A 20058-nucleotide genomic window follows, 5' to 3' on the forward strand; every position below is an offset into this window, starting at 1 on the left:
GTAAACACTTTATTGCTACTAAAATTGGTCTTAATGCATTTCCCTCTATCTCACACCATCCACCCAAACCTGCAGTAGTCATGAGTCCCTTGATATCCATGGGAATATAGAGAAAGAGAGACTTGTTTGGCTTGCAGGTATTTAGTATATATTGTTAGCCTCACATCACATACTAGAATCATGGAAATAGGCCATCTGAAGTATGAAGTTTAGGGGGAAAAAACCTTGATATGCACTTAAAAGCCTAAGCCGCATCTGTACACCACATCTTTCACAATTTCTTGTCAGCTAAGTATCATCCCCCATATATTTCATAATAGGGAAAACAAGCATATAAATTAAATATGTGTCTTCAGAGATCCCATCTGTGAGAAACCTTCTTGGTATTAGCAAAGTCCCCAGATAGATTGCTCTTTGAACCCCTGAAAGCTTACTACCAAGGAAAATGAATAGAACCATAGATTCCCTCCTTCAAATCAGTTTACCCCACATATAAGTCATTAGCAACTCAGCCATAACTCACATTATCAAAATCACAAGAGTGGTTAGTGACAAAAGCACTAACCAGGGGGGGAAAGCAGAGGCACTCCAGGCCAAGTCAGGCTGACAGCAGATAGCTGCTCCTTCCACTTGGGTGCACAGTGCAACTCAACAAAATGCCTTTTTCACAGATGCTTTTTAAAGTTTTTCCACAAGATCCATCAGGTCAAGTTAGTTCATGATGCTTCAAAATAAACATGCAGTATGCCTTACAATGCTGGATTCCTTACAAAATATGACAAAGAAAGAAATGCTCTGTAGGCAAAACCAGAGCATTTAAAAACAGTCTGTATTCTATAAACACATCAGTGAATGATATAAACAAGGTAATATGACATAAAATGAAAAATATATGTAAGATTATTCTTTTTAGTGTACAGACTTCATGGCAGTTGCTGCACTATCTAGCTACATAAATATATCTGTATCTAAAATTGTTGGTTCTGTTAATACAAAGTGAGGTCAAAGTGTGTCCACTTGCTTCTCATAGAAATTGAAAAATCTACATGACTCTCTTTTAACCTGTGCCCTTTCACCTTACCAGCACCAGCCCCCTCCCCAGCATATTTTCCACAAATGTCCTCTTCTATCTCTAATTCTCCTGTTCATTTTGTCTGGCCTTGCACCCAAGCATGCAAGAGAGAATCCCAGAGGCCCAAGATTCTAGAGTGGCTGTTTGCAAGGGGGAGGAGGCTACAGCAACTGCCACCCTGGATATACTTAATGTGGGAAGGAAAAGGGACAGTATCCAGAATGCCTCTCATATATAAAAGAGCTGGATGGCAGGATGCCTGTGTGGCCCAAGGAACCAGAGGTAGCAAACCATGGTCAAAAGAATTGCAACCAAAGGCTGCAAGAGAAAAGGTCTGCAACCAGCTGTGTGTCCTAGCTCTCTGGTATTTGCTTCCATTGGGCAGAGTCTATTTTGTGAAGCATCAAGCACTGAAAAGAAGACTCCTGATGCTGGAAGTTGACAAGAAGTAAGTAACAAGCAAGACGGTAAGAATTCAAGATCAAGAGTTGTCCCAGAAACAATGCCTAGAACAACAACAACAACAAAAATGGAGGGCAGAAGAGAAATGCAAGTCCAACCTGGCCAAGCCCAAGAAAAGGAGGAGTCAAGGAGACGAAACTAAAAGAGAAGAGCCTTGGACCACTGGACCACATCATTCTCCACAAGGTGCATTCAACCAACTTCGCCCTACTCTTTAACGAAGTTACAAAAAGAGCTTCTTAATCCCTTCCTTTGCTCCTTAAAAGCTACTGCAAGTTCACTTAATTTAATAGACTGATAGGACTTCAGAACAACTATAATAGTTCAAACTGGATGGCTCTTTCCTTCTTCTCTAAGGTTATTAATTAACCAAGACATACGTAACTGTAAGTGCATAACACATAAAATATAATGCTATGTAGAATATAAGTAACTATGTTAATTATATTAATGAGCATCTATAAGAAATGTTGCAATGATTTCCTTCATGGAAGAGCTTGAGGGAAGTAAATCTGTCTTGGAGGATTTTGCCTCCCCGGAGCTCAAACATTTAGGTGTTTCCTACACCTTTTTTCTGCATCCAATCCTGTCTTCTTATTGGCGATCTGACCTCCCTATTGGCTATATCATACCTTTAAACTGCCCGCTTTGTGACATCATTCTCCCACCAAATCTACTACCACCTGGTAGAATCTTGGGGTTTCCATGGAGTTGTCTGTAAATAAATTTGGATCATCGCAAGTGACCAGTGACCAGTGACCTTTGTACTGGCCACATGTACACTTGGCTGCAGTCATTCCAGACATCCTCTCGTATCATCTCCTCCTCCCTTGTATCTACAGTTAGTTTTTCCTCTACTTCTCTGACCATGTCAGGTATGGAAAGAAACTTTGTAAAGTTTTTCATTAGATTTCTTTTTCTGCCCGTAAATTTAGTAGTAGATTCAAAATGAATAATGAAGGAAAGTATTGAACTAGAAATCTGGAGACCTAATTTCAGTTTTGACTTGGACATTTACTATCTCTGTGACTTTGGACACTTTGGACAAGTCTCACAATGTCTGTTTTTTCCTCATCTAATGTTACATCTAATGTTACATTAGGATGCTACATTGGTCTATCTCTCTGGTCCTTTTCTTTTCAATATTGAATCTCAAAGGGGACCCATGTAGAACATGAAATCAGAGACTTCTCAAGAGTGTTTCAACAGAAACAGAGAAAAACCAGGTGGTGTAGAAAATTAGCAATATTTACTGAGTTGTCTCACCCATAATGGTCACCCTCAGTTAATATTTCAGTTTTAGTATTTTAAATTTAGTGCTGCTCAAAAAGTAATATTCACTTGTTTTTGGAGTTTTCTACCTAAATGAGTTGAAAAGAGAAAACAGGGAGAGGGGATGGAGAACTCTGGGCTAACGGGAGGCGTGTAGTCAAACACAAGGAAGTTTAGGACTGTCCTCATCAGCAGAGGCCGATGGGAACCAAGAGGATGGAGAAAATACAAGAATGAGGAGAGAGAGCAAGGAGGAGTTCTCAGGAAAAAGGTAGTTTGGGATGGAATGCTGACAGGATCCAGAGATTTTAAATTAAAGCAGAAAGAGCACAGAGAACAATCTGCTTAGAGCAGGGCAAAATACAGTTGATTTTCACAAATGCTTCTGTTAATAGACTCGGAAGGAAAGTAAGGCCAGAATAAGGTATCACCAGGAAAAACAGCTTATCAGAAAAGTCATACTCGGTGTTTTTCTTTTATTGCCTCTCTCAACACAGATGGCACTTGACAATTTTGAATATAAATATTTTAGAAATATGTTTTAGAAATGATAGTTCCTATAAACAAGAAACAAAAGTGATGAAAATCAGGGGGCTGATTCATTCATTCTGACTTTGAAACTATTAGACATTTTACCAATTAAAAATAACATTTTAAAATGATATTTTTAACTTAAATCAGAAAGACTCATTCTTTTGTGTGATAGTAGGTTCTAAGTCAAGGTTGCTTTTCATCTTTACAATTATTTCCTTCCTAACACAGAGAGCACATTGACCAACAGCCATCATCCATTTTTAGAGCTTAGCTACCTAGGAAGGAAAATAAAAAGGCAAACCCTGTATCTCTAATTCCACATATAGGGAATTCCTTGGTTGTCCAGTGTAGTTAGGACTTGGTGATTTCACTGCCAGACTGCACAGTGCTGCTAGGAAAAAAAATCTGCATTTATCTAAAATATTGTTGTGGAGTCCTTTGGATTTTCCTACATTTAAAAATCTTTTTAAACTGGATTGTAGTGAAGATGGTTCTCTCAGGTTTTGGAATATCATCCTTCTGGATGTTGAAGATGATTATAATCTAAGTTCTAGGATAAATATGAAAACCATCTTGATACTTTTTAAGTTTTCCTTTCTGCTTGTGACATAGTTACATTCATTGAAATATATATTTTTACTAGACTTAGTACCTGTTACTTGCTGCATAAAAATATGAATGAGCCCAATAATGAAATTCTTTTATACATTATTTGGCTGTCTACTTTGTGCCTTTTTTTTACTGAAATAATTGTCTACATATATTGGGCTACCTATACAATCACATTTATTGCATTCTGTTGCTTGCTATGCATGTTTTACAGATACATCTTCTCTGTCGGTATGTATTGGCTAGGAATTCATTTCAGAGAAGGCAATGGCACCCCACTCCAGTACTCTTGCCTGGAAAATCCCATGGACAGAGGAGGCTGGTAGGCTGCAGTCCATGGGGTCGCACAGAGTCGGACATGACAAGTGACTTAGCAGCAGCAGCAGGAATTAATTTAAAATCACCTTCTATTGTGTCTTTTCATTAATAGTATTAACCAAGATAAAGTGAGCAATATTCACTCGTAATATTGTATATATGATACAGAACTTCATTTATCATGAAACTTACTATGCTTTAACACTTGCCACATGCTGAAGTTTTCATATCTATATTATACATGTATATATACATTAACTATATATATAATGTATAAAATAATTCGCTTTTCATCATTTTTCTATGTCTTTCTAGAATTTATTAAATCTTCCTCCATATAAATCATATGTAATATATCATTTATTCATGTATTATTTATTATGTAATATATTAATTATTCGTATTTACTTATTACTGCTATTATTATTTTTGTTGTGATAACCACTCTATAGATAAGTAGTCTGAAACTCAGAGAGTTAAATAGCTTTTTTCATTCAAAAGGCATTTCAGAAATTCACTTTCAGATAATCATTTTGAGGTGGGATGAGAAGTCAGGCTTGAAGAGGGTAAAGATGACCCTTTAAATTTATCACTGGACTCTAGGTAACAGTGAGGGAAATGTGCAAGTAAAGTGAGACACTAAAGATTACAATAGTAATAGCTATACTGTTTTCAAATGGACAAAAAAATGCCTACATTATAAGTTGAATTTCTCCTGGTTTCTGGCCGTATCATGCTCAGATCGGCATCCTGGCAAGAAAGTCAGGATACTTAGATTCTGAAACCTGATAATGATACTAATATAATGAGAGAACTTGAACAAGTCAATCTGAACTCTCTTAGCCTCAGTTTCCTTCCTCATGAAATGAAATTATGAGAACAGAAGTTCTCTAAGGACCTCCTAGTTCTAAAATGCTTCAATTCTAGGAAACAGCATGCAAGTCAATACTAGTGCAGGCTTAAGGGAAAGATAGGGCAGGAAGAAGAATATTTCCTGCCTGGAGAACAATGTCTGAATCACATCACTTGGGTCTTCTGCACAATGTATGTCCAAGACAGGGGCACAGGTAGTCAACATAAGGAAGTGTCAAACTGCTCCAACCCTTACAGCCGTCATAACTGCCTGATTTTTGGTTTCTCAGGAAGTATTGATATTAGAGGCGTCTGATAGCAAGAACCAGACACGACTGAGCAACTTCCCTTTCACTTTTCACTTTCATGCATTGGAGAAGGCAGTGGCAACCCACTCCAGTGTTCTTGCCTGGAGAACCCCAGGGACGGGGGAGCCTGGTGGGCTGCCGTCTATGGGGTCGCACAGAGTCGGACACGACTGAAGCAACTTAGCAGCAGCAGCAGCAGATAGCAAGAACCTTAAGATAATGGTGTTCCTCAAACACAGTGGAAATTTATCAACCTCACTCATCTTTTTCTTACCCTCTTGTTCTTACAGAAAATTTCCAAAATCCATCTGCACTTGGAACCCAGAATTCTCTGCAGCTGTCTCTTCCTGCGGTGAGCAACGCAGCTTCCCTCACAGAAAGTGTCCGCACCTTCTCCAGGGTCTCTGCTCCAGCCCTCAGTTCAGCATGGCTATTGCCAGCGGGCTCCGACACCTCTTTCCAGCCACTCATGAGTAGTGCCTGCCTTTACCAACATTCCAGCACAACTATGTTATCTGGAGTCACTGGCCAGAGCCAGCTCTCCACCTCAGCTGCTTCCTATCCAGGTGTTTTTGAGTGGAACATCACAGGAAGCACTGAAAGGAAGTCTTCTTCACTTGGAGACTTCACTGTGACAGTCATTGACCAAGACACAGCTGTTTCCTCCATGTCTATGGCAGCCCAGTATGACAAAACATCAGACATCAATAGCATGGTCCCTTTATATCCATCTCTTTCTGCCAGCCTTGTTCAGGGAACACCATCTCAGATTCCAAATCAGGGACACAGCCTGTCACTTCCCCACCAGGGAGGAAGCCAGGTATATTACTATCACCAAGGCACACTGGGGCCTTTACTATCTGAAGAACTCGGCCCCCGCCTGCAGTCCTATGGCTCTGTGTCGTATACAGGAAGCAGGACCTCTGCCCAGCCAGAAATGGTCATGGTACTAAAGGAGATTCAGCCCACAAATATCCTACCACCAGCTTCTACCTCTGGAGTCTACTACTCTGTGTCTGCTCAGCCCATCACAGACACAGGTTTTCAAGGTGAGTACAACAGCAAGAAAGTAGAATGAGCTCGGCATTCAAAAAATGGGGTCAAATCTACAGCTGGGAAGTGGCGTATAGACAGAATTTAGATCCTGGGACTTGAATAACCACGACCTTTGCTCGGTGCTCTCTGTTTTTAGACTGTATGTGAGAACACCTGATGCAGGTGGAAGGCTGCGCACTGTGAAGGTCATTTATGCTACATGTAAGAGAACCACAGCGCAGTTCAGTCGCTCAGTCGTGTCCGACTCTCTGTGACACCATGGACTGCAGCACACCAGGCCTCCCTGTGCATCACCAGCTCCTGGAGGATATTTGTGGGCTGAATCTCCTTTAGTACCATGACCATTTCTGGTTGGGCAGAGGTCATCAAACTCACACCCATTGAGTCGCTGATGCCATCCAACCATCTCATCCTCTGTCGTCCCCTTCTCCTCCCACCTTCAGTCTTTCCCAGCATCAGGAAAGATGCTCTCTTTTCAAATGGGTCAGCTCTTTGCATCAGGTGGCCAAAGTATTGGAGTTTCTGCTTCAACATTAGTCCTTCCAATGAATATTCAGGATTGATTTCCTTTAGGATGGACTGGTTGGATCTTTGCAGTTCAAGGGACTCTCAAGAGTCTTCTCCAACACCACAAGTGCGTACCAAAAGGTACCACGTTTTCCACTGCTCTAGTTGATCAGTCCCCCCTGTACTACCACGCTGTGTCACTCCCTTCCCTGATCTATTGCTGTAGTTTTCTTGGGAGGTGTTTCAGAACTCTTATTATGATAGTGCCAGTTTAACTGTCCCTCATTTACTTACTTTACACCAAGATTTAAGACCCTGTGGTCTGAGATCCTGTCCGGAGCAGGCAGGCTGCAGATTCTTTGTTTATATATTTTATCAGGAAGAGCTCTACTCCCTCTCATAGTTCATGGTGTGAAGTGTGTTTAGTCTCTCAGGAAAGCGGGGAGAATTGAAAGGACTCTACACAAGAATCCTAGGCTTTGTAAGACATGTTATATTTTAAAAATATGACTCATTTTAATTTGGCTTATAAGATCCCTATGGAATACAAAGAAAGCCAAAAATCAGTGACATCAAATGATCACCAGTAAGAATTAGAACAGTCACCTCTTAGCTCCTAGCATAAGACAGTGTCCACCGCCCTTAAGACTAGGTAGTAGAAATGCCTTGCCCAGCACTGAAAGGTACATGATTACTGTGCTGGTGTCTGAGGGTGGAGGGAGCATCTCACTCACCAGGGACTGACTTCTTCCTTGATTCCTCTGTAGTGATGGAGACTTCCCTGAGGATGGAAAATTCCCTGGGATCGCAACCTCCAAGCCAGACATTTTGTCTGTCAGAAACTTCAGAATTCCCCAGGTCCTGCATTAGCAGAAATATCCAGATACTTGAGAGTAATCCACCACTTGAACTTGGGGACGTTTCAAGGATAGCTCCAGTCCAGAGTGCCAGTAATCTCCTGGCACTGCCTCCAGCTCCAAGCCAGGAACAAACAGAGAATAAGAATTTGGATGATATGAAAACTAAGTTTTCAAAGCCTCTGGATGATGCTTACCAGATCCCAATAGAAAACCAAGATCCTCCACTAGTCCCTTTAGAAATCTCTGATATTCACGAGCTCCTGGCCAGCATTGATCCCCTCAGCCAAGAGGAGCAACTTGTTTCTGAAAATGTGAATCTGGGAAAGAATAGCTTGAGTTTTGAGGACTTGGGGACACTTGAAAATGGGTTTGAATCTAGCAGTGGCTTTGCAGACATTGCTACACTGGTGGAGGATATTCACCTTCCCCAGTTCTTTCATTCTTTGAAAGACCTTGATCAAGCCGAAGCTCCAAAACTGATCACAGCCAAAGATACCAGCATTGTTAAGGTGAATCAGGTGCAGGAAAAGCCAAATGTCATAAAGGCGCCCTCTGATCAACCCAGGAAGAACAAACATAAAGCCTCTGAGTCTGTCAGTGATGCTCCCAAGGCCAAAATCCAGCCAAAGGACCCAGAGTGCCCGTTCGGGGGAGAAGTGATTATATGCAATGCTGCAGTCAGTGACAAGGCTCCCGTGAACACAGCCAAACAGCCGAACAGCAAAACTCAGAACGCGGCAACCAGCAGAACCAACAAAACTAAGAGCCATGGGCAAGAAAAGACCAAGAGAACCAGAGAAAACAAGAAGGCGGAAGAGAATAAGCCATCAGGGAACAAAATCAAGGCAGAGGAAAAGCCAAGCGTTCCCAAGATGAAGCGAAAGAAAAACCAACCTGACTTTAGCCAAGAGAACTTTAAAAAGCCTCGGAGCTGCCTAGGCATGCACATGCTGGAGTCTGTGCAGGTGTTTCACGCACTGGGGAAGAAGAGCGATCAGAAAACTGGACTCAATTCCTCTCGGGTCCTGGGAAATTCAAGCAACCCTAAAGACCCCCAGCCATCCCCTGCTATCAAGTCATGGCTCAATACCCCATGTGAGGGTAAAGGTCCTGAGAAAACTCCAGTCAAAGCCCAGAAACCAGACGACAGTGCTGAAAAAGAGTGTCTATCTCCATCGCAGTACGAGCTGCCTCCTCCTGGGAAGGTCAAGTTAGTACCTTTGCCTTTTCCTACCCTGGACAAGCCTCAGGCTCGACCTGTTCCTCGGAGGCCACAGTCTCTGGCCTCGTATCGGCCTACTGTGGCTTATCCTGCCTGGCCTGGTTCTACTAACTCAGCTCAACCTGCTGCAGTCAATGCATCCCGGCCAGCTCCTGCATCTTTGCCAGGTCCTGCCAAACCAGCTCAGACAACTGTGACCAATCCAACCCGACCGGGTTTGACCAAACCTACCCGGCCTAGCGTCCCTCAGTCTGCTGCTCCTCGGCCTGTGCCCTACAGAACTTCATCCTGCACTTCTCTCCAGCGGGAGTCTGTTCCCCCTGCTGTGACCAAGCACCAGTCCCCACCCAAGCCTCAAACCCAGTTTCTACTCCAAGACTTCTGCTTCCAACCAATTCCTTGGAGGAAACCCAATGTTCCTGAGCCAGTAATGTCAAAGCCCATCACAAAAGAGCAGCGGCCAGAGCGGGAGGCCATGAAGAGGAAGGCTCAACTAGAGCGTGAGAATGCTGCTAAATATACCTCTTTGGGGAAAGTGCAATATTTCATTGAGAGGGAAAAAGAGATGGAAATTGCTCGATACTATGGGTATGTCATGTGAGAGCTGCTAGGATTGTTGGTGCCACCTGGGGTACCAGTTGTTTTTCCATAGATAGATAGATATAAATTTCTCTATTTATTCTGATATATTTTAAAACTTAAAACTGAACAAATATAATAGAGTTAATAGGCAAATAATAAAGAAGACTTTTGAATTTGAGATGATGTTAATTGTGCCTTTTTTTTTTTTTGGTTGGGGCAGGAATCAAAGTCTGCACAAGAAAGGAAGGACTGAATGTTGGATGAGAGAAGGAGGGAAAAGGTGTAAAACCTGAGGAAAGAGGAAGGAACTTGGCCCAGGGCTAGGAAGGCCAAGAGATTTTATGGATTTATAAAAGGAAGCAGGAGTGGGGGAAATGGTAGAAGTAAAATGAGGTTATGGTGAGGTTAGGGTTGAAAGAACAATATGAGTAGAGTTGAAGATGACAGAAGATGAGTCTAGTTTGACAAGGAGAAACAGAAAAAGTGTCTCTTTGAGATTGGCCTTATGTCTCACCACCACCAGATATGTATTTCAAGAGGTTCAGGACACCCCTCCGAAAGGTCTGAGTTACCTAAGTGTGATGACAGAGGGGAACTGGGAAGTCTACCAGGTGAGTGGCAAGGGCTCAGTGTTATCTTGGCAGCTGACAAGAGGGCGAGGGCCAAGTGAACTGCTGCAGCAGGAGGCTCAGGAACAGGGCCTCGGATAGAAAGCACCATTTACTCAACACCTAGGCACCAGGGCAGCAATACACTGTTGAGTGAACCCTGGTAACAACAGGCAGGGCCAGTATTCCTCTGCCTCTGCATTCAGTGAGCTTCAGCAATAGGCTGAGGTCACATCGCATGCGGAGGTACAAGGCCTCAATCTGAGGCCCAAAGGCCCCGCAAAGTCCTCAGTATTTGCAAGTTCCGGTAGGCCGCCAACCTGGCTTTTAGAGCACAGCATCCGAAGGTTTCTGGCGGAAGAGATCAAACTTCTGCAGGGGCCGAAACGTTAACTTGAGGGGCTTCCTCCATTGACCCGTGCGCGTGCTGCCTTCTCTAAATAACACCATCAAAACATCACCATCAACTGAAGCGCACGAGAAAAATCCTCCGCAAGTGTCCATTTTCAAGGGTGAGAGCGGTAGGCACATGCGCAGTAGGTGGCTGCTTGCGCAGTAGGTGGCTGCTTCCGCAGCACAGGTTGCAGGTATCCTGCAGTCCAGAGCCTCCTTGGGAGGCAGCTCAAGGGAGTGAAGATGAGGAGGTGCGGTGGCTGGGGTGGTAGGGGTGGCAAGGGTTGGGGATGAGTAGTGGGCGGGGGTGGGGGGTGGCAGAGTCGGGGCTGGGGTTAATGCGGGCCAGGGGCTGGGGGCAGTGGCAGAGAGTGGGCCTGAAAAGGAGGGAGAGATGGAAACAGAGGATAGTGACTATAGGAAAATTGGCAGTTTTCGTTTGTAAATTATTTTATTGAGATATGATTCACATATCTTAAAATTCGCCTTTTGAAACTCCAACTTCAGTGCCATTTAGAACATTCACGAGCCTATGCATGCAATCATCACCAGTATCTAACCCATCACATTTTCATCACCCCCAAAAGAAACCCCCATGACCTTCAGCAGGCCCTCCTCATCCCCTCCTCCTTCAGCCCCTGCAATCATCAATTTACTTTGTGTCTCTATGGTTTTGCCCTTTTCTGGACCCTGCATGTATATGGAATAATGTAAGCGTGACCAGTGTGTCTGGCTTCTCTCAGCGTAATGTTTTCAAGTTCATCCATGTTGAAGCTTGTGTTAGTGCGTCATTCCTTTTTATGACTGTGTAATCCAATATAAAAATCCTTTCATCCATCGGTGAACATTTGGGTGGTTTCCACTAAGTATTTCCATTTATCGAGAGTTTATCTTGTGCCAGGCAGCACCAGGCTAAGTTACTGACCCTATTTTACAGACACAGAGGTTTGGAGAGTGGGAAGAATTTGCCCAAGATTAAGAGCTAGCAACTGGGGGAGCTGGGGTTAGAACTCAGGCAAACTTCACAGGACAAAACGTTTGAAAAGGTACGCAAGCATATTCAACAGAAATTCACCCTATTCCCTAAGTTCTGCAGCCACACATTCCCTCCTCAGAGATTTGCTTCCAGAGAAATATTTATACCCCAACATGTGTATATCACAATTTATTGACTAACCTGTCTCACAGATTTGAGATGTCACCTTTATGGTAAAATAGATTCTTCTACATATTTATATTACTCTTTATAGATTGTCCTCTTTTTTTTGCCTATCATTTTTTTATATTTCCCATTTCTCTAGAATTCTTTGCATCTTATTTTTAAAAATTTTCTTTTTTGGGTTTCTTGGTGACTCAGGGGTAAAGAATATGCCTGCCAATGCAGGAGACATGGGTTCAATCCTTGGTCCAGGAGGATCCCTCATGCTATGAAGCAGCTAAGCCCATGTGCCATAACTATTGAGCCCGTACTCCACAACAAGAGAAGCCGCCACAGTGAGAAGCCTGCACCCTGCAACAAAAAGTTAGACCCTGCTTACCACAACCAAAGAATAGCTCGCGCAGCAACAATAAATAAATCAAATTATAAAATTTTTCTCCTTTTCCTGTTTCTATTAAGACATTATGTTGTATTATTTTAAACACTTCATTTATGAATTTATTTCTTTTATTTTGAATTCTGTCCTAAATTCTGTTATCTTACCTAATTCTAACTTATACTGCTTTTTCATCTTTTATTATGGTAAAACATACATAAAATTGATTATTTCAACCATTTTTAAGTATACAATTCAATGACATTACATGCATTCAGGATGTTGTGTAACCATCACCACTATCCAAATTCAAAATAATTATATCAAAACATTGAGCAGGACCTCAGAAAGATGGGCCCAGCAGAATAGTTTTTGAATCTCCCCAAACCCTTTCATGGAAATAGAGCCACCAAATACCCGCGGGTGGCATTTATCAGCATTTAATATTTCCAGAACTTTTTCACCATCCTCAACAGAAACTTGTAACCATTAAATAGTAACTTCCCATTCCCTTTTGATCCATGTTCTTTCATTTTTTGCATCATTTTTCCTACTGTCTTTTCACCCATTTTGAAATGATAGGCTACGCTTTTGATCTGTTTTGTGGGCCTGTCTTTTCCAACTTGCTTTTACTGTCTGAAGAGATGACATTCTGCTCCTTGTTCTGTTTCCTTACACTGCTTTTGTATGGGATTTAATCCCAATTCATTTCTGCTATTTGCTTTTAGGTGAAACCAGTTTTAAAACACTTTGAAAGGGAGATGTGAGGCCACCTGGAAATAGGTTCTTCATGGCAGTTCCATCAATATTTCACCTATTCATTTCTGGAATAACAATAACTTCTGCAGGAGGCATAAACCAGTGGGCTTTATCATTAGATACCATTCAGAGAAGGACTCCATGAAAGCTTAGCAAAAATGATTTAGTTAAATGATTTTACCCAAGATGATCACACACCAGCCCCAGGAAACTCAGTGAACCAGAGACAAGGTGTAATGGCATCCTTCCTTCTCTCTGCCTTAGCTCTCAAGGGTTGGTCACCTACATGTTATTAGCAATTATTATTTGGTTTCTATTCATAACTACTATCAGAAGACATAGTATCTGTGGGCCTAATCACACTGCCCTGATACCCAATATTCTTCTTTATTTTGGCTTCTTGCCCATCAGCAGGAACCTGGTTTATTTTTGTTCTCCTTTCACCACAGCCTGGTAATTTTTGTGAAAGACTCAGTCTTACCAGAGACTGAGGGGGTTTCTAGTTTCCCAATAACTGCTACCCATGGGCATGTGGTTTTGGCTGCTCTATTTCCATGAGAAGGTTTTGTTGTTGCTGCTCACTCACTAGGTCATGTCCGATTCTTTGTGACCCCTGAACTGCAGCACTCCAGGCTTCCCTGTCCTTCACTATCTCCTGGAGTTTGCTCAAACTCATGTCCATTGAGTCAGTGATGTCATTCAACCATCTTATCCTCTGTCACCCCCTTCTCCTCTTGCCTTCAATCTTTCTCAGCATCAGGGTCTTTTCCAATGAGTCAGCTCTCTGCATAAGGTGGCCAAGGTATTGGAGCTTCAGCTTCAGCACCAGTCCTTGCAATGAATATTCAGGGTTGATTTCCTTTAAAATTGATTGGTTTGATCTTCTTGCTGTCCAAGGGACTCTCAAGAGTCTTCTCAAGCACCACAGTTTGAAAGCATCAAGTCTTCGGTGCTCAACCTTCCTGATGGTCCAATTCTCACATCCATCCGTGGCTAGTGGAGAAGCCATAGCTTTGACTTATACAGACCTTTGCTGGCAAAGGGATGTCTCTGCTTTTTAATATGCCGTCTAGGTTTGTCATAGCTTTTCTTCCAAGGAGCAAGCGTCTTTTAATTTCGTGGCTGCAGTCACCATCCACAGTGATTGTGGAGCCCAAGAAAATGAAATCTGACACTGTTCCCACTATTTCCCCATCTATTTGCCAAGAAGTGATGGGACTGGATGCCATGATTTTGAATGTTGAATTTTAAGCTAGCTTTTTCAGTCTCCTCTTTCACCTTCTTCAAGAGGCTTTTTAGTTCTTCACTTTCTGTCATTAAAGTGGTATCAGCTTCATGTCTCAGGCTGTTGATATTTCTCCTGGCAATCTTGATTCCAGCTTGTGAATCATCCAGCCCAGCATTTTGCATGATGTACTCTGCATAGAATCTAAATAAGCAGAGTGACAATATGCAGCCTTTATGTACTCCTTTCCCAATTATGAACCAGTCCATTGTTTCATGTCCAATTCTAACTTGCTTCTTATCCTGCATACAGGAGGCAGGTAAGGTGGTCTTGTATTCCCATCTCTTTAAGAATATTCCACAGTTTGTTGTGATCCACACAAAGGCTTCAGTGTAGTCAATGAAGCAGAAGTAGGTATTTTTTGGGAATTCCCTTGCTTTTTCTATGATCCAGCAGACAGATGTTGGCAATTTGATCTCTGGTTCATCTGCCTTTTCTAAATCCATCTTGTACATCTGGAAATTCTCAGTTCACGTGCTGCTGAAGCCTAGCTTGAAGGATTTTGAGCATAACCTTGCTAGCATGTGAAATGAGTGCATTCATATGGTAATTTGAACATTCTTTGCCATTACCTTTCTTTGGGACTGGAATGAAAACTGACCTTTTCCAGTCCTGTGGCCACTGCTGAGTTTTCCAAATTTGCTGGCATATTGCATGCAGCGCTTTAACAGCATCATCTTTTAGGATTTGAAATAGCTCAGTGGAATTCCATCACCTCCACTAGCTTTGTTTATAGTAATGCTTTGTAAGGCCTGCTTGACTTCACATTCCAGGATGTCTGGCTTTAGGTTAGTGACCACAGTTCAGTTCAGTTCAGTTCAGTCGCTCAGTCATGTCCAACTCTTTGCGACCCCATGAATTGCAGCACGCCAGGCCTCTCTGTCCATCACCAACTCCCGGAGTTCACTCAGACTCACGTCCATCGAGTCAGTGATGCCATCCAGCCATCTCATCCTCTGTCGTCCCCTTCTCCTCCTGCCCCCAATCCCTCCCAGCATCAGAGTCTTTTCAGTGAGTCAACTCTTCACATGAGGTGGCCAAAGTACTGGAGTTTCAGCTTTAGCATCATTCCTTCCAAAGAAATCCCAGGGCTGATCTCCTTCAGAATGGACTGGTTGGATCTCCTTGCAATCTAAGGGACTCTCAAGAGTCTCCTCCAACACCACAGTTCAAAAGCATCAGTTCTTTGGCGCTCAGCCTTCTTCACAGTCCAACTCTCACATCCATACATGACCACTGGAAAAACCATAGCCTTGACTAGACGGACCTTTATTGGCAAAGTAATGTCTCTGCTTTTCAATATGCTATCTAGGTTGGTCATAACTTTTCTTCCAAGGAGTAAGCGTCTTTTAATTGGCTGCAAGTCACCATCTGCAGTGATTTTGGAGCCCCAAAAAATAAAGTCTGACACCGTTTCCACTGTTTCCCCGTCTATTTCCCATGAAGTGATGGGACCAGATGCCATGATCTTCGTTTTCTGAATGTTGAGCTTTAAGCCAACTTTTTCACTCTCCACTTTCACTTTCATCAAGAGGCTTTTTAGTTCCTCTTCACTTTCTGCCATAAGGGTGGTGTCATCTGCATATCTGAGGTTATTGATATTTTTCCTGGTAGTCTTGATTCCAGCTTATGCTTCTTCCAGCCCAGCGTTTCTCATGATGTACTCTGCATATAAGTTAAATAAGCAGGGTGACAATAGACAGCCTTGACATACTCCTTTTCCTATTTGGAACCAGTCTGTTGTTCCATGGTCCAGTTCTAACTGTTTCTTCCTGACCTGCATACAGATTTCTCAAGAGGCAGGTCAGGTGGTCTAGTATTCCCATCTCTTTCAGAATTTTTCCACAGTTTATTGTGAGCCACACAGTCAAAGGCTTTGGCATAGTCAATAAAGCAGAGATAGATGTTTTTCTGGAACTCTCTTGCTTTTTCCATGATCCAGCAGATGTTGGAAATTTGATCTCTGGTTCCTCTGCCTTTTCTAAAGCCAGCTTGAACATCTGGAAGTTCACGGTTCACGTATTGCTGAAACCTGGCTTGGAAATTTTTGAGCATTACTAGCGTGTGAAATGAGTGCAATTGTGCGGTGGTTTGAGCATTCTTTGGCACTGCCTTTAGTGATTATCTGGGTCAGGAAGATCTTTTTTGTATAGTTCTTCTGTGTATTCTTGCCACTCTTCTTAATCTCTTCTGCTTCTGTAAGGTCCTTGCCATTTTTCTCCTTTATTTTTGCTTATGTTTGCATGAAATATTCCCTTGGTATCTACAATTTTCATAAAGAGATATCTAGTCTTTCCCATTCTATTGTTTTCCTCTATTTCTCTGCATTGTTCACTTAAGAGGGCTTTCTTATTTCTCTTTGATATTCTCTGGAACTCTGCATTCAGATGGGTATATCTTTCCCCTTCTCCTTTGCCTTTCCCTTCTCTTTATTATTTCTGTATTTTTTTCCTTCTTTATTTTTTCAGCTATTCGTAAGACCTCTTGAGACACCACTTTGCTTTCCTGAATTTCTTTTTCTTGGGGATCGTTTTGGTCATCATCTCCCATACAATGTTATAAACTTCCATCCATAGTTCCTCACGCACTCTGACTACCAGATCCAGTCACTTGAATCTACTTAAGACCCTCACTGTATAATCATAAGGGATTTGATTTAGGTTATACCTGAATGGCCTAGTGTGGTCCCTACTTTCTTCAATTTGAGCCTGAATTTTGCAATAAGGAGTTCATGACCTGAGCCACAGTGAGCTTCAGGTCTTGTGTTTTGCTGACTGTATAGAGCTTCTCCATCTTAGGCTGCAAAAAATATAATCAATCTGATTTCAGTATTGACCATCTGGTGATGTCTATGTGTAGAGTCATCTCTTGTATTGTTGGAACAGGGTATTTGCTATGACCAGTGCATTCTCTTGGCCAAACACTTTAGCCTTTGCCCTGCTTCATTTTGTACTCCAAGGCCAAACTTACCTGTTACTCCAGGTATCTCTTGACTTCCTACTTTTGCATTCCAGTCCCCTATGATGAAAAGGACATATTTTTTTTTTGGTGTTAGTTCCAGGTGGTCTTGTAGGTCTTCATAGACTTGGATTATTGTGATGTTGAATGGTTTGCCTTCGTGAAATGAGATCATTCTGTCATTTTTGAGATTGCAACCAAGTACTGCATTTCAGACTCTTTTTTCACTATGAGGGCTACTCCATTCCTTCTCAGGGATTCTTGCCCACAGTAGTAGATATATTGGTCATCTGAATTAAATTCACCCATTCCCATCCATTTTAGTTCACTGATTCCTAAAATGTCCTTGTTCACTCTTGCCATCTCCTGTTTGACTACATCCAATCTGGCAGATCTGCTTCCCAGATGGGAGGGTTTGATGAGATTCAAAAGCTACACCACAGCCTCCATCTTTCTGAAGTTCTGCTCCATCATTTGACACAATTATTTGAAATTTGGGGATCCTATAATTTTCAGTTCCCCAAGCAGAGACTTATTTGCTCTACATTAGGACTCTGGGTCAGGTGAAGCTTTCTGAGTCTTCTCTGTCTAAGTTTCATCTCAATATTTGCTCAGCCCATGTTTTGAGTAGGAAGTCAAAACACAACAACCTAAACGGCTCATGGGTTGGGGGACATTTGGCCACCATGAAAGGAAGAATGAACTGGGGACGGGGGAGAGTCTGGAGCCAGGTCCTGGTCAGGAGTGTGTATCTTTTCTTCCCTCTTCCCTCTTTTCCTTCTCTCTTACTGACTTTTCTAAACATGTACAAAATGGAATCTGCAACCTGCCCTCTTACCAAGCAAAAATATTGGTCCATGGACAGTTTTCTTCATCACAGTTCATGGAAATGTCACTTCTCCAGTTGCACAGGCCAGAGGCCTTCAGAACCGCTTGACTCCTCTTTTTTGTTCCCAACTGCACATCAGAAAATTCTGTCTGCTTTACCTTCAAATTGTATCTAGAACTTGTCCACTTCTAACCTCTCTCCTTGCTGCCTGGATTACTGGGAGAGACATTTAACTCAGAAGCTTCCCAAACTTTCTAGATTCACAGAGCCCTTGCTGTCTCACCTATAGGCTCAAAGAAATACTTAACGATCTCATTTATTAAGTAGCTGGGTGGCAACAATTAATAAGTATTTATGTTTGTAGTAGGCTGGAAAATGGCCACCCAAAGAGATTAGGTCCTAATTTCTCAAGCCTATAAATATCATCACCTTATTTAGAAAAAGACCTTTATATATGTGGTCAGATTAAGGATCCAGAGATGGGGAAGTTTTCCTGGATTATCAGGGTAGGCCCTAAATACAGTCATTATGTGTCCTTACAAAATGGGGGCAGAAAGAGATTTGATAGAGACAGAAGATGAAAAGGCAATGTGACCATGGAGGCAAAGACTGGAGTTTTGCAGGCACTGGCCAAGCAATGCCAGCAGCCACCAGAGGGTGGCAGAAGCAGGACTGAAATCTCCCTCAAGAGACACCTTAATTTTGTCCCAGTGGTACTGATTTCAGACTTCTGGCCTCCAGAACTATTAAATGTCTGCTTTTTTAAGCCAATAATTGTGGTGATTTCTTAGAGAAGTCACAGGAAAACTGTTCCATTGTATAATAATACAATGCTCCAATAACTAGGCAGACATTTGAAAAACAATACAGATAAATTAAAATTAAAATATATATATATTTTTTTTTTTACTCTGAAATAACCAGTTATTTGTAATGGAATGTGGGGGACTGTTGGGCACTATGCAACATCTCAAACTCTGGAATCAAATTGAATGCTGCCAGTCTCATGTCCTGCTCCACACTGATTTTCAAATAGTACTTGTCTTTTGTTACAGCTACTGCCAGAATCCCAGGTTTATATGTCAGCATTGAAAGGAATATGGCACAACCTAATGTTGAAACTGTGAACTACTTACCAGATAGAAGTCACATGGTCTCTACTACTACTACTAAGTCACTTCAGTCATGTCCGACTCTGTGCGACCCCATAGATGGCAGCCCACCAGGCTCCCCCATCCCTGGGATTCTCCAGGCAAGAACACTGGAGTGGGCTGCCATTTCCTTCTACAGTGCAGGAAAGTGAAGAGTGAAAGTGAAGTTGCTCAGTCATGTCCAACCCTCAGCGACCCCATGGACTGCAGCCTTCCAGGCTCCTCTGTCCATGGGATTTTCCAGGCAAAAGTACTGGAGTGGGGTGCCATTGCCTTCTCCACACATGGTCTCTAACAGATGTCAAATATTGCTGTGAATCCTTCAAAAATTTTAAATATCCTGCTATTACCTGGTGAATTTGTATGGTGTCCTGGGAGGACCCCAGTGTATGTTGAGAACCACAATACTGACTGACTTCTCTCTTCCCACCCTTTTCTGCCTAAAGTTTGTCAACTCAGTCACCATAATGATTCTTGAAAAACACTAGACCCTGTCCTGTTTGAACCCTCCCATGTTCTCATTTTTGTCAGAGTCAAGGCCAATGGCCCTGCAATGGCCTATGAGGCCCTACCTACATCAGGAGTCAGCAAATAAAGAGCCAGACAGTAAATATATTAGTCTTTATGGGCCAGATTGTCTTTGTCTCTGCTATTCAACTCTGCAGTGGTAGCATGAAAGCAGTCATAGAAACCATGTAAATGAATGGGCATGGCTGTGTTCCAGTAAAACTTCCTTTACAAAACAGGTAGCTTGCTGACCCCTGCAGTACATGATCTACTGCTATGTTCCCTGTCACTCATTCCACTTCCAACACACTCAGCCATTGCCGGTCCTTAAATACACCAGCTACCTCCTGGCTCAGGGCCTTTGTACTTGCTGTTCCTT

The 20058-nt window shown here is 42.4% G+C and overlaps 1 protein-coding gene across 1 annotated transcript; it reads left to right on the forward strand.

Moving 5' to 3' along the window:
* Positions 1 to 2309: 2309 nt before the first annotated feature.
* On the forward strand, positions 2310 to 9832 carry C11H2orf78 (chromosome 11 C2orf78 homolog). The gene is made up of 3 exons (XM_086328388.1): positions 2310 to 2409; positions 5718 to 6476; positions 7758 to 9832. Exons 1-3 carry the CDS (start codon positions 2310 to 2312, stop codon positions 9671 to 9673), a joined length of 2775 nt encoding a protein of 924 aa, XP_086184514.1. The 3' UTR covers positions 9674 to 9832.
* Positions 9833 to 20058: the final 10226 nt, after the last annotated feature.

The sequence above is a fragment of the Bos grunniens genome, chromosome 11, assembly GCF_055505025.1.
Source record: "Bos grunniens cultivar Pamir isolate PY7600 chromosome 11, Bosgru_T2T1.0, whole genome shotgun sequence".
Lineage (NCBI taxonomy): Eukaryota > Metazoa > Chordata > Mammalia > Artiodactyla > Bovidae > Bos > Bos grunniens.